Raw genomic sequence first — 11,435 nt, forward strand, 5'->3', positions numbered from 1 at the left:
AGAGTTTTTTGCCTTTGCCATCACAACGTGTGACTACCTGACAGAAAGTGACAATGAATCCACATCTTTGCACAGATTTGGCCTTTTAAAAGGCATGTGGTCCTAAAATTTGGATCAGCTGAAAAACTGCCTGTTTCAGTTTAATCATTGTTTTCAATTAATTGAATACTCAAATTTTTTTTTGTCTCACTCTCATTTCTTCTTGTTGCATGTTGAAGCTCTACTTGGAACCTTGTTAAGATCCATCAATGTAAAATATGATTTTTTGCCATTTTTTAAGTGGTCTTAAACTTTTGATCAGGACTGTATCATATTATACATGATACAAAATAATGGGGAACACCAGTAGAACGGCAATGCCGGAATCCACTGGCCTATTCTGCTATCACCCACCAATAGTTGTTAAACATGTCAAACAGAGCTGAATTATAGATGTATACATAGTCAAATCAAAAAAAGTAATAAATTGGTGCAATATAAAAGAACACTATGCATCATAGGGAACTAAAGATATAGCATATGATGATATCACATTAAATGTGTACCGGTCCCTGAAAAAAACTAAATGTAACCTATCACTCAATAGAACCAATAGCCAAAAGCAGTGATACAGCAAAGGTTTCAAACCTTGGACCCCAACTCTGCAAGTTACGAGTGATAACCATTGAGCCACTGTGCTGCCCCTGTATCAATAGTATATGTCATAAATGTCCCACCTTTGGGACCTGCTACATCTCAAGAATTGGTCCCGCTGTGAACGGAGAGCATGCCGTGCATACCCAGTGTTTCCTCTATATTCGCTCCTATGGGAGTGGATGTGCTTGCCTATTTTCAAAAGTTTCATGGCCGTGAATGGAGAGCAAGCCATGCATGCACAGCCACCCCTCCGTTCTCCAATATAGAAGTTATAAAAATAGCCACACCGGCGCTCTGCTATTTTTGAAGGCCCCATAGCGGTTTATAAAGGGGTAGTTGTGCATGCGCAACTTTCTCTCCATTCACTTTGGGGTCCCGTTCTTGAGATAGGAGCAGGTGCCAGAGGTAGCACATCCTATCAATATGTCATAGATGCCCCACTGGGAATACCCCTTTAAGAGAATTTAATTTTAACCCATAGACAGCTTTAGACTGGCCCACCAGAGGATATCATAGTGGGCTCCAAAGGCCCAGGAGAAACAAAAGCACTTGGAGACAGTAAATTGACAATAAGGTTTATTTATTTGAAACAAAAGCTATGAGACTGTTTTGATTATATGAGGTTTGGGCCCTGAGAATAATTTCCACTGGTACCCCAAGGAATCCCTGTCCGACCCTTCTCATAGACAGGGGCAAAGATATAAGGGTCGTAGAGGTAGTCGTTGCACCTGAGCCCTGGAAAATGAGAGGGCCAAAGGTCTTTCTAACACATAAGGGGACCACATTTAATATTTTGAACATAGGTGTTTGCACCCCTATAACCTACTTTTGTAAAATTGCCAAGCCATGTTGGCCCAGCCTTGTTGTCAAACTGAGCCCCAACCCATATAAAGCTTTGCTAGCACAGTTTTTATATCAATGGTCTATGGAAGGTAGGCACCATAAACAGGCTTTTCATATGTGAGGAGCCTGAAGGCCCAGTTCAGAGAGAACTTCCACATTTTTGCCCAAACCTTGACCTAATGAGCAATTGACCCATCTCCACCTCATCAAGATACCATGACTATCCCAAAAAACGTCTTTCCCTCTGTATAATCTACAAGTTCTGGATGGCTAACATGAACGTACAGCCTTTGACCTTTCTGGAGATTTGCCAACCCTCCCAGGGTAAGGCTGGCATGCCATGTCTTTTGAGGTAAAGGTGGACCCGAGATACTTTCTGTGCCAAGGATCAGCGTAACATTTGCATTGAGAGAGTCATGAAAGGTGGTGACCTGGCTGAGCAATGTTATATTGTCCGACCCTTCAAATCCGACTTGGCAGTAAACATAGTAAAGGCCTTGTCTGGGGATCACTAGGGTTGTACTGGTAGGGTGCTTAATTTTCCGGGTAAATGCCACTTCGGCCTCGGACCTCCATTTCAGGGTATTATTCAGTGATGGACTCTTCCCTTTAGAGAGAGGATGACATGTTAATTATTGGGTAATCACAGGGTAAATTAAAATATTAATCAATTTTGGAACCACCAGTGATCAGCTGTGATCGGCAGGGGGACCTGAAGCAGGTATTCAATTCTCCTGCAGTGCCAACACAGGTGGAGTGAAGCATTACACGATTCCCACTGAAATCTGAAAAACGTTCCTACATATTAGATTGTCCTCCAGTCCTGGGTTTGGCCAAAAATAGACAAATGTGTACAGGGGCCTTCATCCTTGAGGCCACACACTGATGGCTTATCCTATGTAAAATACTAGAAAAACCCTTTAAAGATCACCCACAAACTTACCGATCAGATGGGCGGCCGGCTTCCGGAAGTTCTGCTTCTGCCAGTTACTCTTCTCATTGGCTGCTAGAGAATGACAGATATTAGTTACCATCTACTTAGACTGCAAAATCATCATGTACATAGCAGTGGCCATTGACACCTACGTAGACAGACCCATTCTCGGACCTGCACAGAAATTCTGTCTATCTATGTTCACAGCATAGCTGCAAGGGATCATCCACCATGCTTTACACTGCAGTCCCTTTTGGACATCTCATATCTATCTGTTATTTATCTTATATGTGTCTATGTGATATCTACAGTACCTTGAAAAAGTATTCATACCCCGTGACCCTTTTCCACATTTTTTCAGGTTACACCCACAAACTTAAATGTATTTTATTGGGATTTTATGTGACCAACACAAAGTAGCAAGTATGTGAGAAGCGGAAAAAAAATTATATATGGCTTTCAAAATTTTTGTAAATAAAATCTGGAAAGCGTTTGGATTCAGCTTTCTATACTCTGATGCCCCTAAATAAACTCCAGTGTGACCAATTGCCTTCAGAAATCACCTCATTAGTTAATTGTGTCCACCTGTGTGCAATGTATTCTCAGTATAACTACAACTGCTCTGTGAAGGCCTCAGAGGTTTGCTAGAGAACATTAGTGATCAAACAGCATTATGAAAACCAAGGAACACACCAGACAGGTCAGAGATAAAGTTGTAGAGAAGTGTAAAGCAGGGTTAGGTTATAAAAAAATATCCCAAGCTCTTAACTTCTCATGGAACGCTGTTCAATCCATCATCCGAAAATGGAGGGAGTGTGGCACAACTGCAAACCTACTAAGACATGGCCGTCCACCTAAACTGACAGCCCAGGCAAGGAGAACACTAATTAGAGAAGCAGCCAAGAGGCCTATGGTTACTCTGGAGGAGCTGCAGAGCTCAGGTGGGAGAATCTGTCCACAGGACAACTATTAGTGGTGTACTCCACAAATCTGGCCTTTATGGAACAGTGGCAAGATCAGAGTCATTTTTGAAGGCAAGCCATAGGAAGACCCATTAGCAATTTCTCATTCTCACAAGCCATGTAGAGGACACAGAAAACATGTGGAAGAAGGTGCTCTGGTCCCATTGACTATAATGGGGGCGGGCCAGAGATCCCGCCACAGCATGATAAACATGCCGAGAGGCGGCCGGAATAAAACTACGAGATGTGAAAAGTAGCCTAAGGCAGATGTTTTAAACACTGGTCTTAATAACCCCTGCGCCGGCGGTGGATCCGCCGAAGTTATGTAGCGGTGCCAGCCTGTTCATAAGTTCAGCTCATCCATCGCCAATCTAAAGCTTCCTTGCTAGAATGGATTTTTTTTTTACCCTAAAACAGGCGTAGAAAATTATAAGTCACGCCCCCTTTTTTAGACCTGGCCTAAGGAGGGAAAAGTAAAAAGGAAACTGGAGGAAAACTAGCACTGCACATCACCCTGAATGCACCATCCCTACAGTCAGGGCCGTCTTTAATAGTGTTGGGCGTGAATTTTTAAATAGCGAATATTAATCGCGAATATCGACACTTCAAGAATTTGGGAATATTTAGAATATAGTGATATACAGTATATTTGTAATCTCGAATATTCTAGATTTTTTTTTTCATCAGTAACCTCCCTTCCTGCTTGTGGGCCAATGAGAAGGCTGCAATGTCTTTGTCTGAGCTTAGCAACATCCATAGCAACCAATAGGAAAGTTGCCTACCCCTCACTATATAAGAACCTCCCCAGCAGCCCTTGTCTGCAGTATTTTGCAGATCTGAGAGAGACAGCGGTGTCATTGCTGTGCTCTCTGCTTTCCTGTGTCATTACGTTAGTTAGTTAGTTAGCTTATATATAATACAGATAGTGGGAGATAGTGTGCTCTCCACATCCCGTTTTGCCCTATTGAGAATAAATGGGTCCGCACACGTTCCCGATATTGCAGAACGGATGCGGACCCATTTGCGGACGTGTGAATGGAGCCAAGAGAATCACAGCTCTCACTCTCTCACAGTTCGCTGCCTGGAGTGCCCACACGCAGGCAGGCATGGCAGCACCCCCCTGTGTAGCTGACAGCCTGAAACTCACGGACCGCCCCTTTCTTCCCCAGGCACGGGGGGGGGCAGTGGCCAGCGGGGCACAAGAGGCAGCTGCCTTGGGCCCCCCAGGAGCAACTGGGCCTTGGGCAGCTGCCCCTTTTGCCCCGCGTTAAAGATGGCCCTGCCCACAGTGAAACATGGTGGTGGCAGCATCATGCTGTGGGGATTCTTTTCTTCAGCAGGGACAGGGAAGATGGTCAGAGTTGATGGGAAGACGGATGGAGCTAAATACAGTGCAAAACTGGAGGAAAACCTGGTAGAGGCTAAAAAAGACTTGAGACTGGGGCGGAGGTTCACCTTCCAGCAGGACAACGACCCTAAACATCCAGCCAGAGCTACAATAGAAGGGTTTAGAACAAAGCATAATCATGTGTTTGAATTGACCAGTTAAAATCCAGACATAAATCCTATTGAAAATCTGTGGAAAGACTAGAAAATTGCTGTTCACAGACGCTCTCTATCCAATCTGACTGAGCGCGAGCTCTTCTGCAGTAAAGAAAGGGCAAAACTTTCAGCCTTTAGATGTGCAAAGCTGGTAGAGACATCCCCCAAAAGACTTTCAGCAGTAATTGCAATGAAAGGTGGTCCTACAAAGTATTGGGGGCTGAATACAAATGCACGCCACACTTTTCAGATTTTTATTTATAAAAACTTTTTAAAAAAAGATCTATTATTTTCTTTTCACTTCACACATACTTGATACTTTGTGATGGTCTATCACATAAAATCTCCCAAAAATACATTTAAGTTTGTGGGTGTGACAAGAAAACAATGTGGGAAAGCCCATAAAAAGCTCTGGTGCAACCAATTACCTTCAGAAGTCACATAATTAGTAAAATGATGTCACCTGTGTGCAATCTAAGTGTCACAGGATCTGTCATTACATATACACAACTTTTGTGAAAGGCCCCAGAGGCTGCAACACCTAAGCGAGAGGCATCACTAACCAAACACTGCCATGAAGACCATGGAACTCTCCAAACAAGTAAGGGACAATTTTTGTTGAGAAGTACAAGTCAGGGTTAGGTTATAAAAATATATCCAAATCTTTGATGATCCCCAGGAGCACCATCAAATCTATCATACAGGGCTCCAGATGGCGACCAAAACGGACGCCAATGCCCTTAAAATTTGTAGATGGCGCAAGACTTTTTAGTCTTGTCGCCATTTGCGACTGTACCGCCGGGATCCTGCGCAGCCCAAGTTCTCTTCAGTAGCACAGTCAGTGGAGAAGGAAGGAGTCCCTCCCTCTCCACTGTGACGCGGCCGCCACTACCACCAATGGGGAGATAGCAGGGAGGAGGAGGGGAGGAGCTGTCGCCACTGCGCCGCCAATGAATGTAAAACATAAGTATAGGCAGCGGTATCACAGACCCGGCACTCGGCCTCAATAACAGGGCATGACGCGGCAATTAACCCCTCAGGTGCCACAGATCGCATGCCCTGTTATTGAGGCCGGGTGCCGGGTCTGTGATACCGCTGCAGACAATTGTATAAAGGAGTTAAAGAGGACCTTTCATGGGTCCAAAGAATACGAACTTAGTAGTAGGGTGCATAGAGTGGCGCCCAGGGATCTAAGTGCACCTACTATTAGTCCTGGGCGCCGCTCCGTTCGCCCGCTGTGGCCCCGGGTATTTTCAACATTCAGAGCAAGGAGGAGGAGACGCCAGTGTCTCTCCGTCTCCATGACAGCAGCGCTGATTAATCACAGCGCAGAGCTCAGAGCCAGGGAGAAAAAAAAACTCCCTGGCTCTGAGCTCTGCGCTGTGATTGGTCAGCGCTGCTGTCATAGAGACGGAGAGACACTGGCGTCTCCTCCTCCTTGCTCTGAATGTTGAAAATACCCGGGGCCACAGCGGACGAACGGAGCGGTGCCCAGGACTAATAGTAAGTGCACTTAGATCCCTGGGCGCCGCTCTATGCACCCTACTACTAAGTTCGTATTCTTTGGACCCACGAAAGATCCTCTTTAATTACATTAATTGCTGATGCAGTGCTCCCTCCCAAAGCCTCACCCCCCCCCCCCCCCCCATTATCACTGGCCATAAGTCCCCCGCCCCCCCCCCATTGTTATATGGTGGCCACAGGGTCCCATCCCCTCCATTGGTGGCAGTGGCAGATTACACTGCTGGGGCTCAGATCGTTACCATGGCAGCCAGGACGCTACTGGAGCCCTGGGTGCCATGTTCAGCTCCCTGCTGCTGTGTGCACAAAGCACAGAGAGATGTGTGAGATCCTATTCACCCTGATAGATCTCTATCAGGGTGAATAGCATAAGGGATGAAAAGATCCAGGTTCTAGTCCTAAGGGAAGAAATGGTTATTAAATAAAAAGTTAAAAAAAACACCAAAAGTTTAAATGGCCCCCTTCCCAGTTTTACATATAAAATTTACAAACAATAAAGAATAAACATATTACATATCGCCACATCCCAAAAAGTGTGAGCTATTAAAATATAAAAAAATATTTCCGCTCGGTGAAGGCCGTAACAGAAAAAAAAAATCTCTAAACCACGCAATTCGACATTTTTAGTCACCGTGTCCCCCAGAAGATGTCCCTGGATGTGAGAGCTATGTGGTTTTCTCCTATATGTAGTGCTGGCTCACTACTGTAACCTGCGTCTCATCTTCTCAAAGTCCTTTTTTTTTTTTTTATTATATGCATTTTAAATTTGTTGACTAAAAAATGTAATTTGGCTCCTAAATTTTTTAGTTTAGGAGCCAATGGCTCCTGGTCATTTTTTTTTGTCTGGAGCACTGTCATAACCAAATGGAAAGAACATGGCACAACAGCAAACCTGCCAAGAGACGGCCGCCCACCAAAACTCCTGGACTGGGCAATGAGAGAATGAATCAGAGAGGCAGCACAGAGACCTAAGGTAACCCTGGAGGAGCTGCAGAGTTCCACAGCAGAGACTGGAGGATCTGTATATAGGACGACAATAAGTCGTAGGCTCCATAGAGTTGGGCTTTATGGCAGAGTGGCCAGAAGAAAGCCATTACTTTCAGCTAAAAACAATAAGGCACGTTGTGAGTTTGCGAAAAGACATGTGGAAGACTCCCCAAAATGTATGGAGGAAGATGCTCTGGTCTGATGAGACTAAAACTGAACTTTTCGGCCATCAAAGAAAACGCTATGTCTGGCGCAAAGCCAACACATCACATCACCGAAAGAGCACCATCCGCACAGTGAGACCTGGTGGTGGCAGCATCCTGCTGGGGGGATAGGACTGGGAAACTGGTCAGAGGGAAAGATGGATGTGCGTGATTTGAGGCTAGGACGGAGGTTCACCTTCCAATGACCCCAAACACACGGCTAAAGCAACACTTGAGTGGTTTAAGGTGAAACATGTAAATGTGTTGGAACGGCCGAGTCACAGCCCAGATCTCAATCCAATAGAAAATCTGTGGTCAGACTTAAAGATTGCTGTTCACAAGCGCAAACCATCCAACCTGAAGGAGCTGGAGCAGTTCTGCAAGGAGGAACGGGCAGAAACCCCAGTGGTAAGATGTGGCGACTGCTCATAGAGAATTATCCAAAGCGACTTGGAGCTGTGATTGCCACAAGAGGTGGCTCTAGAAAGGATTGACTTTAGGGGGGTGAATAGTTATGCACATTGACCTTTTCTGTTATTTTGTCCTATTTGTTGTTTGCTTCGCAATAATAAAAAAAACTCTTTAAAGTTGTGGACATGTTCTGTAAATTACATGAGGCAAATCCTCAAACAACTCATGCTAATTCCAGGTTGTGAGGCACCAAAACACGAAAAAAGTCAAGGGGGTGAATACTTTTGCAAGGCACTGTATCTATCTAATTTCTCCCTATCTAATATCTATTATCTATCAATCTGGCTACAAAAAGAGATCCAATAGACGACGAGGCGTAGAGATGCAATCTACAACTTCGAGCTGTAACAAGACTGTGCAGAATATTAGTACTGTAACGTAATAAACAAAAACACAAAGAGAGGAGAAAATACACAATGAGACAACGATGATTCATGCAGGTGTCTGTGAGAACAGAAGGAAGACACGCCATGATTCAGCGGATACCAGGTCTCGCAGTGCAGGATCCAGTCTGCGGTTGTGTTACTGGACCAGACCTGTAGAGAGCACATAGCCCCCAGGTGCTCCGTATGAGCGGGCCCTAGGGATCTGGGCAGAGGGGCAAACTGTGCCATAAGGAATAATGCCCACCTCATCACTTGACTCAGAAGAATACAATGCAAAATATACAATGTGATCTATCTAAAAAAAAAAAAAGGCAACACTAAAAATCAAGTGAAAAAATAAATGTCTCTATTCACCCAGGGATCTATCTATCCCATATTTATCTATCTATCTATCTATAATATCTATCTATCTATCTCATATCTATCTATTTATCTATCTCTATAATATCTACCTCTATAATCTTATCTATCTATCCATCTATCTGAAATATGCCAGTTGCTCCACAAGTAACAGCCACCACAAAGGTTGCCATTTGTCATTTACATGTCTTACCGATAGATTACTGACACAAATTCCATGATATTGATGATATTACCTTTTAGCTTCGGTCTGAGTGATGTCTGCAAAGGAAAAGTGACAGAGATTTAATTAAATGGAAAATTATATTACACTGAGAAGAACAGGAAATATTGAGAAATGACAAAGAACATTATAACTAGATAGACCCAGCGGATGGATAGATAGATAGATAGATAGATAGATAGATAGATAGATAGATAGATAGATAGATAGATAGATAGATAGATAGATAAAAGATAAATAGATAGTAGATAGATAGATAAAAGATAGATAGATAGATAGATAGATAGATAGATAGATAGAAGACATATAGAATGATAGATAGATAGATAGATAGATAGATAGATAGATAGATAGATAGATAAAATATAGATAGATAGTAGATAGATAGATAAATAGATAGATAGATAAAAGATAGATAGATAGATAGATAAAATATAGATAGATAGTAGATAGATAAATAGATAGATAGATAGATAGATAGAAGATAGATAGATTTAGACCAGCATGTCCAAACTACGCATAAAGGGACTGCAGGTGCCGCTACCATGGCTTCAATGCAAAAGCAAACAGGGACTACAAGTAACAGCACAGCCATGTGCAAAGACACCTGCAACAGCAGAAACCTAAATAAGTGTAAGCTGCGTCACTGCTGTACTAAGGCTGGTTTCACGTCTGTGTCCAAGCCTCCGGTCGCTACCCGGCAAATATGCCAAGAATCAGCCAAACAAAAACTGCTGCGCACAGACCTTTGTCCGGCCTTTGTTCCCAGCAATCTCTGCCGGAGCAGTCGGCTGCAGATGTGACACGAGCTTTACTATATGAAAATTAGAAGCTTTGTGCACATTTTTAATCAAAATTGTTTGCATTGTACCGCTGTGATGCAGTTATTCATGTTTTCAGTGTTTGCAGGTGTCTTTGCACTTGGCTGTCTGCTGCTACTTGTAGTCCTTGTTTGTAGACGGATATCTCAGTGATTTCGCAGAGTTTTATGAAGCTGTATTGGGGTATATTTAGGCCTGTGTGTTAGAATTACCTCTCAGTGTGACTGGTGGCGCCTCCGGCTATCTCACCCTCTCATCAGCGGCGGTGCGGCTGTATACAGGAGGACCGTATATACCATATATATGTATAATGGAACCACAGAAAACGTCTTTTCTACGTGTGCACTGCGTGCGCTCTGTAATTACTGGCTCCTATACATAGTCATTACATTGCACCCTTTGTCTACATACGGGGGGGGGGGGGGGAGACACTATTTCTGAAAAATACAGCCGCATAAGAAGACATGAGCCATAGTGAAGACGGAAACCTGCTCATCCGTATTACCAGATGATGGGGTGTCAGGAATGATATATATTAGATAGATATTAGATAGATAGATAGATAGATAGATAGATAGATAGATAGATAGATATTAGATAGATAGATAAATAGATAGATAGATAGATATTAGATAGATAGATAGATAGATAGATAGATAGATAGATAGAAGATAGATATTAGATAGATAGATGAATAGATAGATAGATAGATAGATAGATAGATAGATAGTGGATAAATTGATAGATATTAGTTAGACATATGGATTATCTAGATAATAAGTGATAGATGGTGGATAAAAGATAGACAGATAGATCATGAATAGATGGTAAGTTATATAACTTCCTGTGCAGTGAGCTCCCCCTAGTGGTGGCTGCAGTCAGGCTGTAATAGAAAGGAAGCAGGAGATGTATCGATGTGTACAGTGTATGGAGAAATATGCTGTTCAGATGAGGGACAGAAATCGGAGGCATCGCATTGTCTGGGAGGGATTGAAGCACATATACTGGGAAAGTGGGCGGGGCAGGGGGGCCCCTAAGTTTTGCTATGGGGCCCTATGAGATCTGTGTATACTCCTAGATATATATTATATAGACAGACATATGATTGATAGATAGACATGATAAGATAGATAGATATTAGATAATAGATATGAGATAGATATAGAGAGATGATAAGATGTGAGACAGATCGATAATAGATTCTACTATATTTCAGTATATTACTCTCGCTCTGGATTACTATGTCATTATTACTCTGTCCTCCCCTGTCCTGCCCTCTGCCCCCATCACACTGACCGGCGCTGCTCCCCCACAAGAATCCAGTAACAGGCCCCCACAACAGTGACAGCAGCAGGATAACCCAAACTGTGCCCGCGATACTGCCCCTGGCACCATGGACGCCGGCGGGAGAGTAGGTAACCCTGTCCCTAACCATACTGGCTACAGGCCCCAGAAGTCATGGCTGAGGGAGATGTTATCTGTTGGTGCCAGTAGATAACTATAAAGCATCTGCTAGTCTTCTACTGCCACCTAGTGTTCACAGCAC

General features: G+C 43.4%; 1 protein-coding gene across 3 annotated transcripts in view; it reads right to left on the reverse strand.

Moving 5' to 3' along the window:
* Positions 1-1,199: 1,199 nt before the first annotated feature.
* The window catches only part of LTB (lymphotoxin beta), a 38,470-nt gene continuing 28,234 nt past the window's right edge, over positions 1,200-11,435 (reverse strand). For 2 of the 3 annotated variants that reach the window (XM_044268376.1, XM_044268374.1), the window contains exons 2-4: positions 9,082-9,106; positions 2,423-2,485; positions 1,200-2,086 (exon numbers count right to left, since the gene is read on the reverse strand). In XM_044268376.1, the coding sequence (XP_044124311.1) occupies positions 1,686-2,086; positions 2,423-2,485; positions 9,082-9,106 (489 nt within the window). In that variant the 3' untranslated portion in view covers positions 1,200-1,685. The remainder of the gene's footprint in view (positions 2,087-2,422; positions 2,486-9,081; positions 9,107-11,435) is intronic. The other variant, XM_044268375.1, reaches the window with a different exon arrangement.

This window comes from Bufo gargarizans, chromosome 9 (genome assembly GCF_014858855.1).
Source record: "Bufo gargarizans isolate SCDJY-AF-19 chromosome 9, ASM1485885v1, whole genome shotgun sequence".
NCBI classification, from domain to species: Eukaryota; Metazoa; Chordata; class Amphibia; order Anura; family Bufonidae; genus Bufo; species Bufo gargarizans.